This window comes from Tribolium castaneum, chromosome 4 (genome assembly GCF_031307605.1).
Source record: "Tribolium castaneum strain GA2 chromosome 4, icTriCast1.1, whole genome shotgun sequence".
Lineage (NCBI taxonomy): Eukaryota > Metazoa > Arthropoda > Insecta > Coleoptera > Tenebrionidae > Tribolium > Tribolium castaneum.
In genome coordinates this window covers 22,813,289-22,827,340 of record NC_087397.1, presented here as the reverse complement: position 1 = coordinate 22,827,340, position 14,052 = coordinate 22,813,289, and the positions used below count along the sequence as shown (strand labels likewise).

At 29.3% G+C, this 14,052-nt stretch overlaps 2 protein-coding genes and 1 long non-coding RNA gene across 3 annotated transcripts in view; 2 read left to right on the top strand and 1 right to left on the bottom strand.

Annotated features, from left to right (window-relative positions):
* Window positions 1–5,499, top strand: LOC660450 (uncharacterized MFS-type transporter C09D4.1). The gene is made up of 7 exons (XM_015982066.2): window positions 1–270; window positions 322–507; window positions 559–739; window positions 788–975; window positions 4,865–4,968; window positions 5,017–5,127; window positions 5,184–5,499. The coding sequence occupies exons 1-7, from the start codon at window positions 1–3 to the stop codon at window positions 5,446–5,448; spliced, it is 1,305 nt and encodes a 434-aa protein (XP_015837552.1). The 3' UTR covers window positions 5,449–5,499.
* A 2,176-nt stretch (window positions 5,500–7,675) lies between these two features.
* Cln7 overlaps window positions 7,676–14,052 on the top strand; it is a 47,212-nt gene continuing 40,835 nt past the window's right edge. Inside the window, exon 1 of the mRNA XM_064356409.1 lies at window positions 7,676–7,944. Coding sequence (XP_064212479.1) covers window positions 7,926–7,944 — 19 coding nt within the window. The 5' untranslated portion in view covers window positions 7,676–7,925. The remainder of the gene's footprint in view (window positions 7,945–14,052) is intronic.
* LOC135265984 (uncharacterized) lies at window positions 10,238–12,562 on the bottom strand. Its single transcript, XR_010333899.1, has 2 exons — window positions 11,687–12,562; window positions 10,238–11,500 (listed from the first exon to the last, which is right to left on the bottom strand). It is a non-coding gene; the product is annotated as an uncharacterized LOC135265984 (long non-coding RNA).

The following is a 14,052-nucleotide window of genomic DNA, read 5'->3' as shown; positions in this document are numbered from 1 at the left end:
ATGGAACACGACATTGTCATTGAAAAATTTCTACCAACCGAAAACAGAAACCAAGAAATTGTTTTGTACAAAAAACGATGGTTAATACTTACTTTATACATTTTATATGCCGCAATTAATGCTTTCCAATGGTTTGAATACTCAATAATTGCAAATGTTTTAATGAAATTTTACAATGTTAGTGCCGTTTCCGTTGATTGGACTTCAATAATTTACATGGCATTGTATATGCCAATGGTTATACCAGTATCATATCTCATGGAGAAATTGGTAATAATTATTGTGTTTATTTGACTTAAGTTTTGTATGCAAAAGTTTTAGGATTTACGCCAAATTGCAGCAATTGGTGTTTTGGGAACCGCATTAGGCACAATTGTTAAAGTCTATTCACTTTCACCAGATCAAATGTGGGTGACATATCTGGGCCAAACAATTCTTTCTTCCATGCAAGTTTTTATTCTACCTCTACCACCTCGCATAGCTTCGGTTTGGTTTGGTTCGAAAGAAGTATGTTCGTTAATTTAAATTTACTCTAATCCTGTACTGTCATCCCTTGAGGTATCTTTAGCATGTGCATTGGGTGTGTTTGGGACACAGTTAGGTCAAGCGATTGGATTTGTTGTTCCTCCGATTGTTGTACGATACAGTGAAGATGTGGAGACGATTGGGCGTGATTTGGGTGTTCTAGTCAAAGGATTAGCTTGGCTTACCTTAGTTGTTACTGTTGCTGTTTTAACATGTAAGAATTTAATTCAGTCTAGTTGATTTGTTACCGTCCGATTTATAGATTTTTCCGCTCATCCCACCACTCCACCAAATGATATAAACAACGAAAGAACCCATTTTTTTAAATCCTTGAAAAATTTATTTAGGAATAGGAGTTTTAATTTTCATACTGTCGCATATGGGATTAATATTGCTGTGTTTACTTCAATTTCAACGCTACTGAATCAGTTTTTTTTGTTTCACTTTCCAGTAAGTTTGCAGACGAGCTGTAAAAAATCAAAATATTCTCAATGTCAGTAAAATTGCAACACCAAGAAAAAATTAGAATTTTTTGACGACACTTGGCACAAATGGTCGACTATTAGCGAGTAATAAAATTTAAAAAAGAACTGTTTCAAGTTATCCTATCTGGTTTGACCCCAATGTTTAAATATTGTGAAAGCCACAAAAGCTGCTCATAAAAAATATAAAGATCCCAAATCCATATTAGACTATAATGTATTTTCTAATCTGCGAAAATTATGTAAAATTTTTATCAAAAATGCATATAGTAAACACATTCAAAATGTTGAAAATGATTTAGTTAGTACCAGTAATTTTCGGAAATTCATCCGCAACAAAATAAAAAACAATCACATTTTTTTCGCTGTATAGTGAAGATTCATTTCGCATCAGGAGGTTTGTCAAGCTTTTAGTACGTATTTTTCTTCGGGTTTTTGTTAAAAGTCATAAAGTTTTCGAGTCAATAGTTTTCAGCCACATGTTTTCAAAGTTTAAAAGTATTATATCATATACAACATATTTTTTTCGTAATCGGTCAACTGTGACAAATCTTTTAAATTTTTCCACTGATATTGTGAGTGCTTGGAGGTTCATACTGTTTACACCGACTTCAACATTTGACAAAATTAATCACCATATTCTATTAACTAAATTATCTGCTTATGGGATATCAAGTAGTATGTTAAACTGGTTTTGTAGTTATTTGCTTGATAGAATTCAAATCGTTAAGTTGCATAATCAGGGGTTCCTCAAAGCCCGATATTGGGTCTCCTCCTTTTTTCAATTTTTATTAACGACATATGTGAAAATTTTAGATGCAACCTTGAGTTATTTGCCGACGATCTAAAGATTTAAAAATTAAAAAAACCACTGAAAAAATTGTTAGAAAAGCAAAAAATTTAAAGAACAAGTGCTAAAATGTTAAAAACTCTTACCACTCAATTAAATTGTTCAAAACTTTAACCATTTATTACCTGCTATTAGCCTAACATTTGTGCCAAATTTTCTCAAAAAAATTCCTTCTTGGTGTTGCAATTCTTATGATTTATTATATATACTGAACCAAAAGTCATAGCTTTGTTATGGATCATTAAAAAAATCCCCGATCAAGTCAAATGTACAGGGTAGCTGTTTTGGGAATATCAGCTATTATAGGAGATATGAAGTCGATTAAACTAGGGCAAAATTGCTCATTTTTATGATGAACAATTATCTGAAAGAAAATTTGTTGTGTCATTTTTAGTTTTTGAATTATTGAGAAAAATCAAAAATTTTTAATTCTCGTTATTTATTTAAGCGAAAACCAAAAGTACTAGTGAGGCATTTTTTTACAAGAAATGTAAATCTGTCATCAACTTTAGGTTTTCTTATCCTATACTTTTTTTTTTAAAAAGTCTTTTTACTTTTTGTTCCTGATAACAACGATGTATTACATGATAGGATTGAATTTAACACACTGCATAAAATTAAGAAAAGCGTTTTTACAAACAGTGATTTGGAAAAAACGCCAAAAACTAAATTTTGACAGTTCTATTAAAATGCGAGCAGAATTTTTATAACTTTGTCTTGTTTTGTTTGGCGAAGAATAAACTTTAATCTTATCATGTCAATTGTGTGCGTTACTTTTGGTTCAATCTGTATTCGATTGTTGAGTATAAAAATCGTTAAAACACAAAAAATACAAGAATAAAAAATTTTGTTGATAATAATTATTTTGTAAATTTCTTTTTGACTTTGCATATTTTTTTTAAATCACAACTTTAGTGAGAAATTTTTACCGACTTTAATGTTAATTATTTTAGATAGTAGGTAGATCATCTTTGTAAAAAAATATAAAGTCTAAATTATTCTTTATTTTTACGGACAACTCTTAGTAATTTTTGAATTTAACATTAAAACGTCTTTTAAGTTTCCATACCTTTAAAAAGATTAAAATAAGGAGAAATAACTAAGGACAATGCAACTGTGACCAAAGTTATTGTATTCTTTAATTTTAGTTGCTATTACAAATGAATTATAATACATTCTGTAGATTTTTCATAAATTTTGTTTTGAAAAACGATTTTTCCATTGATTAATTTTGTATACATTGTATTAGGCAGGAAGTGCAGTTTCACATTTTATCATCTTTTATTTCATTTTTTATTTTTTTTTACATACTCCTGGTGTTGAAAATTAAATGAACAAAAACTCTCCTACCAAAAAACACCAAACTCATTATTTTTTTTAAATTTCGACTCTTTTGTGAGTGGAGTAGGAAAGCATAAAAGATGTAGAAGTAGAAAAGTAGAAAATTCTGCCTTGATCCCTAAATTGAAGGAAAGGGAACCATACAAGATGAATCTCTCTAAAGTAATCCTAGGTATATTTCAAAAATTAATAATCACATGGAAATCTACCTTTGCTATTAGTCGCCATGTTTTAAGAATTTTTTCACAATTTTTTAACACATATCAATGACTAATTAGTTAATAATTAATTTTTTGCACAATTGAGCTCTATGTGATTGTTTACTACGCCTATTTTCAAGACAGCATGTGGTGTTTACTACTTAGTTGCTACGTCCAAAGGCGTCAGTAAGTAAATTAGGCGTCGGTAAGTAATTTTTTCGACGTCTTGGACGTAGCAGCCGATAACCATAACCTGATAACCTGCTGTTTTGATAATGATTTTGACATTATTTATTAAATCTTAAAAAAATAGGGATCGTGCAATAAAACGCCATAAGCATCACGAACGTTAAGGATTGCCGTTCTCAGACATTAATTGTTTTCGATCGGTAAAATCTCCTTACCGTTCTTGGTACTCAATATACTATTAGGTTGCTGGACAAAAAACACATTACCTATTTCTTATGAAATTTTATAATAAATAAGTTGGTCGTTGTTTTGTAAAAAATAATTAATAAAATAAAAAATTTAAATTGAAACAAACGTAATTTTGTATATCTAGTGATAATTTGTTTGTCTATTTCTTTGTTTATTTTAAAATTACATTAGAAATAATAAAATTTTGATTAAGAAATATTTTAATGTTTTTACAAACGGTAAACCGCATCTCAAATTTTGTACCACAAAAATTTCCTTAATTTTCTTCTTATTTATCTCTAATTATTCCTCATTTTAGGAAAATTACTCTGAATTTCACAATATTTCCACTGGTTTGTTTAAGATTTTCCTTAATTTTTTTAATGATTCCTTACGATTTCTTCAAGATTATTTCTATTGTGTTCTTCGTTTTGTAAGTACACTGATTTTCTCTCATATTTTTAATTACTAAATTATGATGCTAATTTTAATTAGTAAAAGAAATTAAAAAAAATTGTAAAATTTTTACATGCATAGAGAAACAACTTAAAAATTAATCAGGGAATGTTGAGTTCTATGTGATTATTATTAGTTTTTGAAACATTCAGAATTTTTTTTAAAGCAGACTCATCTCGTATAAGGTACGCCACATTTTTTTTTTGATACACGCTCTCTAAAATGGTTACTTTAGGAACTGCTTTGACTCCGCAAAATGTCATTTAAAAGGACAAGTACTTAATTAAAGTCGTCATAGCAACATTTTGCGGACTCTAATTTATTTGTTATTTGACAAAACAATTATTATTGTTTCAATAAATCAGTCGTTGTTTTGACTGCACTTATGATGCATTGGATTCGTCCGCTAAAACTGATTTTGCGGGCTTGTTACATAAATAACTATAAAATAATAATACTACAACTACTTATAATAATAAGAGTAATTGGTTGGACAAAATCAAACAAAAATTAACTTTTCACCTAGTTTAGAATACACAATACATAGACAATAATACTAACCCAAAAACCTAAATTTAATCCATTCTCGACAGAAATCGGAAGAAGATGCTGGAAGAGTTGGTTTAATAATGGTAATTTTGGGCATGATGGGAGCTATAGCTTTCGGTTATATTTTAGACAAGACACACCGATACAAGTAATACGTAATAATCACTAAAATAAATAATGCTTCCATATTTTTTAGAGAAATAACGTTGTGCATGTATATTGCATCCTTTTTATCAGTTATTGCTTTTATGTTTTCCCTCGAATCGGGTTCAAAAATTTTGGTCTACATTTCCGGAGCTTTAGTAGGGTAAGTATGATTTACAATTTTTCGATAGAATTTTTTTTAAATAACTACATTTGTAGCTTATTCATAAATGCATATATGCCAGTTGGACTAGAATTAGCAATAGAGCTGACTTATCCAGAACCTGAAAGCACAAGTTCCGGAATTTTGATCTCCATGACCCAGACATTGGGTGTTTTATTTACTTTAATGTTAGGTTCTCTATTTTCAAATTTTGGCAGTTTTTGGGCATTGGCCACAATGGCTTGTTGCCTTTTCGTTGGATCTGTACTTACTGCATTTATAACGAATGTAAAGAAACGGCAAAATGCATTGAAACGATAATAATAATAATTAATAAAACGGTACTAATTAAGAAAAGTGTTTTATTAAACGTTAAGTATTTTTGTCCAGTGATAATAATAAATCAGCCACTCCATTTTAACAAACGGGACATTTTACACAAATTTTTAGATTTTATTTTCAGTTTTTACGAATAGTATCAGCAGAAGGGAATTTTTCTTTATAGGAACTAAGTACCTAGTCAGATTGTTTGCAAACTACAATTATTACTAGAGCCACATTTTTTAAATTTGAAATATGAGCAGAAAAAATAAATACTAATTGATGACAGACAGGACACAAAAAAAACCTCACATTTTTATAATTGAACAATTGTTATAATTTTCTGGTAATTTTAAAAATACTAATTGCAATAACTATTTTTAAAGTAAAAGGTGTAACCTGTTGAAACTTTTAAATCTACAAAATCGATGAAAAAGGCAATGTGCAAGGAAAGTACTATTAGTACTATTACTAATAAATTTACCTACCGATTTCCATTTTCTAAACTACTAGAAACTAGAAACATACTCTTCAAAAAATATTCAACAGTTGTACTACGTCACTGTTTTATGTTATCGCCTACAAAGCAATGTATGTCAATTTTGGAATCTAATGAATTACTTCTATTTTGAATTTTGAATATATCAGGCCAAACAATCATCTCGTCCTGACCTAGGATCACGATCCAATATTTATTTACGGCCTAAATTGAGTTGAGACACAGCCTAAATATGGTATTTTGAAAGAAACTTAACATTTCATTTTGTAATTTCGGTGTCAGGTTGTATTTTTTCTGCAAGGGCTAAAATGAAAAGTATGTAAATTAATAAATGCATAGCAAATAATAAATACACAGTAAAAATAATAAACTTACAGTAAAATTGTAAATGCAGGTCGAGGACAAGTTCAAGACTAACTTTGGTTACATTTTAGGTTTCGTTCCCTTGCCGCTAGCTACCCTTACCTACTTAAATTTTTTAATGACACGCCTACTACTTTTTGAAACATTTAGAAAATTGTTGAAAATCATTATACAGGGTCGAAAAAAAGTATGGATACAGTTAAATATTTTCAGAACGATTTAACAGAGAATCTTGAAAGTTGGTAAATAGTTAAAAGTGTTTAAGTTCATAAATATCATCTGAGAGCGTTTTCAAATTTCTATCGTCATTTATTTTGAAAATATAAGACTAACTTGATTTTTTTCAAATGGAACGAAGGGTCAAATTTAATCATTTTTTTCCTGAATTCAGTGATATTACATAATACCTATTTTTACTTTTATTAAAAGATAAAAAAAATAAAGTTCAAAAATTTTCTGGAATAGTAAAACTAAGTTAGCTTTAAAAATACTGTTATTAGCGATATATGTCACTCGTCTATTAGCAAAAAATTAAACGTGGATGCAATAATTAGTTAAATAATGGTACATTTAAGTAAAACTGAGCGAAAAAAATTCTCATGATAATCATCTTTAATATCATAAAAATCAAGTATTTTTGGTTTAATTAACACGTCAAAAGTGTTATTTTAACAATTTTTTTAAACTTTGGTCAATGTTTAAACAGCAGAGAGCTAACGATAAATAAAGACAACATTTTCAAGGCTAACAAAATTATACATTTTTCAAAATTTTTAAGTTTCGATTTAATTATTAATTTTAATTAATTAATGTATGCATGTGTTATACCATAGAAATCAGAAAAAATGCTCTTCTCAAAAATATTAAATTTGACCCTTGTTACTATTTAAAAAAAATCAAGTTAGCCTTGTATTCGAAGAACAAATGGAGATAGAAATTTAATAAACATTTGAAACGATAGAATTTATATACTCTTTAGCGTACACCAAATTTCAATAAGTTTTGATGAATAGTTTTTATAATATTTAACTGTATCCATACTTTTTAGCGACCCTGTATAACTCTAACTAATCAACTTTATTTGTTTTTAAGTAAGCGGTGATTTATTTTTGAAATTTAAAATCTCAGTAATCTTCAGTCTTAAACCAATTTAATTTACATAATATTGAACGTTTATTATTTTTGCTGTGCAAAGTGTGAATTGTGAAGTGTGAATATGCGATTTATTTGTTGGACATTTAATAATGACAATAATAGTTTTGTAATGTGTTGTTTGATTTCACCTGATATAAGGAGAAAGTTATGTAAAAGTGGAGGCGTGGCTTGATCTCATTCACTAGATGGCGTAGCCTGTGCTATAAGCTATAAGTGCGTATCTCCTCTTGCCAAACAAGCTATCATATGGTAGGATATAAAATGAATAATACTCTTTGTTCTACATGTGGTTGTGAACATGAACAAAAGTGGTTTTTGTTACATTCTGTACCTAACGTGAGTTAACACCGTGTTATAGAATGATGTGATAAGTGAACCAGATTTGACTTTTATTAATTCAATTATGCAATTATTTAGTTAATTGTTCTGAAACTACTTTATTATCCGCATTTAAAAAATCATGAGTGAACAAATATCAGGTAGGTATCTAATAATAGTTTATAATTGTTTAGATACTTTGCTTATTTTTGACTTATTATGCAAAACGCTGTTTCGCAACTTAATTTAATTATATAATCAAAAATGTTATAAAGTAGGGCGCTTCTTTACTTTTTTCCTTTGTTACATCAAAAATTTAGTCATCGATAAATGGGTCATCATTTGTAAACAATTATTATTTAATAATGTCAGTGATAGTACGTAAATGTGATAATTTGAATTTCCGGTTTAAATGACAATTCATTTTGAAATGCGGTTGTTGATGAGCATGCACAAAGTTAGCCAATAAAAGTCAACAATCTCGTGGAAGGTTGTCTCATTTATTAAATTCTTTGTTTCATTGGCTATAAAAATGATGCATCTCTTTATCAATCATACATTTTATGTCTCGTTAACCTTTGGTTGTCGGTAATTGCCTTGAATTATTACGAAAATTTTTGTTTTATTTTTTTATTTTTGTCGTTACTATTTACGTTACACTTAGAAGATGATAAGGTAAAAATAAGAATGTTGTAGATCATATGATATTAAGTGCTTAAGCAGGCGTCGAATTTGCCTTTGCATTATCTCAAACTCTAAAATACTAGTTTAGTATCCAGGAATTTGGAAAGAATAATCTAATGTCTATTCTATTCCTTCTTAAAAGGTGTAATAACAAATCATTATTTTTAAATTTGCTAAACATAAACAAATTCAAAACTACTTATCGGTTGACTCACTTTTAGTAAACATGGTAAAATATAGGATTGTCGTTCTGTTAAAAAAAATAGTGATATCAAAGTTCTTAGCTCTATATTTTTTTGTTGTTGGTTTATTAGCACCTTCTTTTTTATCATTTGTAGAAATCAATTTTTCTAAATAACCATACAACCAGTAATGTTAATGTAACATGTTAACTGTTCTTGTTATCTATAGCAATTTTCGTAACGTTGGATCTACAATTTTTTTATAATGAGTCCACTTATAATTTTTCTATTACGAGGGCGAATCGATAATTTATCATCATAGTGTTTTTAATTCGCTTTTGAAATTTTGAATGTTTAGGAGGCATAAATGAGTTTTAAGTTGTAGAATTATAATTAAATTATCATAGAATATTTTGGACTATATTCGACATTCTTGTTTTAAATTGGTACCTACTTATACTATACAGGTTGATTCTTTTAGGCCCTACATTAGAAACTTTTTAACTTCTAATACAACTAGAACTTTAAGATTTTGTATATAATCTAAATCGACCATTTGGAGTTCAACTAAATTATTTTCAAGATGGCTGACTTTCCGGAACAATGAGAAATTGGCGCCAACTTTAAAATTTTAAATAGTAACCACCTATTTTTATAGCATTTTTGAATTTGTCTCTTGAAACTGAGTAAAGTATATCTCAGTTGTTAGTACTTATCTGTTATAGTTTTTGACGAATGCTAATTTTTTTATACAAATTTTTATTTGCAATGGTTTATTTAAAATATCACAGCTTGTGAACCCTTTACAACAAATGAATAGTTCTTTTTGCATTTGATAGCCAAAGGTTCAAATGGTCTTCTCAAGTCTTTAGGATTGTCAACTGTCAAACTGCAAGGTTACTATGATTTTTTTAAAATGATGAGTAAAAAATGATTATAGAACAGGTTTTTCAAATGGAATTATCCAGTTTTTTCAATGACAATCAAACGAACATCAATTTTTATGCAGACTTTTTTTACCTTTTCTATATCTATCTCTTACAGTTTATAAATAATCGCATAAAACTAAATTTTAGCTCATTTTAGCTCATATTTTCATTTTTAATCAAGTAAACTTTTGAAAAATACGATAAAATTGTGCTATTAATTAAAAGAAATGTTCGATTTGTTTACCATTTTCATTCAAGAAGTTTATAATTTGATGGCAGACTGATTGAGTTACTTTACATAAATTACTAAGTTATAATAAACCATAATTAAATATTATTATTTTGCTGCTTATTTGACAATAAATCAGCTAAAAACTAAATAAAATATGGAAGTTTGACAATGGTCGACCATTTTGCAAGGTCTACTGAAAATTTTACGAAGTAAAATCTGTTTTTTGTGATTTTTTTCAAAAACTGAAAGAGATAGGTAGGACGTATTTATAAAAGCATATATAAGTCCGGGACATTTCAATATGAGATACGTCATAGGGCATACGTTGACGCGAGACTATATAGAGCACAAAAACTAGATAAGAGCTCAAATTTAGGGAACTTGGTTGTTTGATGTGTTTGACAGATTACAAATGTAAACAATAATAAAAATTTAAATATTTCTTTATTGTAGTAAAGTACAGCAAAATGTACCAACTAGAACACTTAAAAACAAATGGAGAAACTTTCAAATGCTTTGAAGTACCGTTGCTGGATTACTGTTGAGGTTATGTTTGACCTTGGTATGACTGTCAGGTTTAAAGTTGAAATTTGCATTAAAAAGGTCATAAAAGCCTCGAAGTGCCTTTCAGGGTAGTCACCGTCATGTTCCAAGTGCATGCCCCCTCTCTGCCACATCAGTAAAATTTGCCACAAAAGTTTTAAAAAACGACTTTAAACAACAAAAAAGGCCCTATTTTCATTAACAATGAGACATATCTCGCTGCATGCGGCACGACATAGGCCTCATAGACCAATCTCATTGTGAATGGTTTTCGCTGAGATCACTTTGAGAGGGTTTCACTGAGACTGACGTTGGCGGAAGGCTGAAACCTGCCTCGCGACAAGTCTTTGCACCAACATTCGAAAACACTAAGACGGCCTCATGCCTCATATCATGGCTTGTAATTGACAGCGTTTTATAGAATGATTTGGAATCATAATGCAGAGATTGTTGCGAGACAGGCAGGCAGGCCTCAAGCCTACTGCAGAAGTCGCTCTCAGTGAGTCCATGTCTGAGAGATGTAAGACCAATTTAGACCATTTACAGTGTGATTGGTGCCCGAAACCTATGTCATGCAGGAAGCCAAACTTCATCGTGAATGGACCCTTTTCAGTGGGGGTGTGCTTTTTGAATAAATTTGAAATGGCCTTTTTGAAAAAAGCAGTTGTCTCTCTTTTATTCATCTATTCAACACGTTTGTATTCGATGCACTTACACCAATTTCATTATCAGTGTCTTGATTATCAGGCAAGGGCGAAGTGGAATTGGGGGCAACCCAGAAATAAAAACACTTTAATTTCCTTTATTAGTAGGCTATATTTTTTATACAAGAGACTACTCTCAGATAGACGTACAAAAATGTAAACAAGAGTAAAAGTTGGTTTTTCGCAATATTTCACACTATTCTTCCACACGTCCACAGTAAAATCAGAAAGCGCTTCTTGTTATAAAGCCCTTATTATGTTTTTCGACGATGGCTGAGACTTTGTGACGTATTTGTTAAACATAAGTTTTCAAATACCCCATGCCAGTGCAAAGGAGTTATATTAACAATTTTACGGGATTATTTTTAACTTTACACCCACTCTGCTTGAAACAAGAGTGGCTGCCAGGAAATAACGAACAAAGTGGACCCAAAAGGCTTCAGCTGCAAATTATAAACACTATCTGTGATTTTTTAAATAATTTTTTTAATAATTAATAAAAAACATGACAATATTAAGCTTTTCGATTTCGTTTGGTTTGAATTTTATATGAAAATAGAAAAGTTAACCCTCTATACCAGAAAAGACAAAAAACATAAAGAAAGTATCTGTAAATGTCGTGAACTTACTTTGAAGTAAACAGGGCTCTCCATCTATAACTCATAATTACTTGAACCGCAATTCCCATCATCAAAATGTGCAAAACTGCGATAAGTGAGGTTATGCAGTGATGCACTTTGTTTTCCAGTTTTTCACACAAAATATATCACAAATTGCACAAATCGTACAACCAGCGATAGTCAGTACTGTCAGTACTTCACAGCGGCTTTCTCCATCACAATCACTGACTGCAATTCTGTATTGTGCCATTCCCGTCTCATCATATAATCTGAGTAGTTGTTATATGACAAGTAATGTTTCTACCTTCAAAAATACTTGCGTAAATATGTTATTATCCCGTTAGTACACACTTTTAAAGCAGCCACTGGTTATATAGATTAAAATTATAACATTTCCTTTGTTATTGTGTTATTGTTTACATCAGTCAGCTGTTTACTGTCATTTTCTAATGCTACCAATTTAAAAAATGTCCCTGTTATTAAAGCTCAAGGACCATAGAATGAGAGAGAGAACATTTTTTGTTCACACAGACGCTGAATACACGTATAAATGTCAGAAAATTCAAATTTTTTATGTCCAAATAGAAATGTCCCGGACTTTATATTGATATTCTTTCGAGTGCCGTTAAGAAATTAAGGGTCATTCCATTTGAAAAATCTGAGTTATAGCAGTTTATTGAAAACCATTTAAAAAAAAAATCATACTAGCCATGAATTTTGAGTACTCACAATTTCGAAAATTCTAGAAAACTCTTCAAACCTTCGGTTATCGAATGCGAGAAAACGCAAAGAGTTTAAGGGCTGCGACAACTTAGATAAACTCTTGTAATTGAAAATTTTAACAAAAAAATTGACATATTATGTCAAAAAATATGACAGATAAGTACCAACAAGTTGGGTAAATTTTACTCAGCTTGAGAAGGTAAATTCAAATATGCAATAAAAATGTGTGGTTACTGTTTAAAATTTCAAACTTGGCGCCAATTTTTTGTATTTCCGGAAGCCAAGCCATTTTGAAAATAATTCAGTTGAACTCAGAATGGTCGATTTAAATCGTATACAAAATTTTAAATGTATCTAAAAGAATCACCCTGTATACTATTTATTTCCTATAATTTTGAAGATATTCCTTATGTTTTTGAACGAACATGTACAGTTGTATGTACATACAATAAAGTCCTACTTTTACTGAAAAGTATTTAAAAAACTTATTACAGTGATTTTTTTTATAAAAGTTTAAAAACAATAGTATCAGAGAAGATAATGCCATTATTGCTAATTATGTCAAAATGCAGAAAACTATTGTCAATATTTTTTGAAATATAAGTATACTTGCAACATTTTGATAATTAATTAAAATCACTTATATATTTTAACAAAGGAGTTTTATTTAACAAGATTATATGTAACGCCAATATTTTGTTGAGGCCATGAAACAAATTTTATTAAAATTTAATGATTTATTTAAACAATTTTTAGGGTCGGTTTCACCAACCTCAGTTAAATTTATTTGTAGAATAAATCCAGAGAAACGATTATTATAATCATAGTAACGATTGCTTTTAACTATTCATTTAATTTAACCAACGTTGGCGAAACCGACCCTTAGTAAAAGAATTAATATCTTCTAAATTATAAAAAGAAAAATATGGAGCCTAATTTAAAATAAGTAACTTAAATATTGCTCAAAATATGCTACTTATGACATTTAGAAAAATTTTAGAAACATAAGCTTATGTTACTACAGACTGAACTAAAAGTAACTCATAAAATTCTGATCTTTGTTGAGGAGTGTTTTTCAGAAAAATCCTCGAATAGGTCGATTTTATTTCTTTAAATGGTAAATATTGACACGATTGATATTTGTGAGGTTATTTATTTTGAGTAATGACGTCATTTTTAATTAATGTTTTAGATAGGTACACATTTTTTTATCTTTCTGATAGGTGTAATAATATTTAATAAATCCAAAAAAAGTAGAAAAAAACAATATAAAATAACAAGTACTATGAGATCGAAAATATTCTCAATTAGAGCAAGCTGTACCTGCGAAATTTCGGCACATTTTAGCTTTTGGTTTTATACTGCATAAGATGTGGCTAAGGTTACACTTCACTTTCAAGGCTTGCTTTAATTCAATATATTCTTGATCTCATGATAGTATACCTACATACTGAACCAAGTGACGCACAAAATTTTTTATGAGCGATGTTTCAAAAAAATTCTCGAACAGGTCGTTTTTATTTCTTTAAGTGCTACATTTCGACACCAAAATGACATTTCTGACGTCATTCATTTTTGAGTAATTTTTATTTTTAATTTTTTTAAATGATAACTGACATTTTTAATTAGTTTTTTAGATAGTACACATTTGT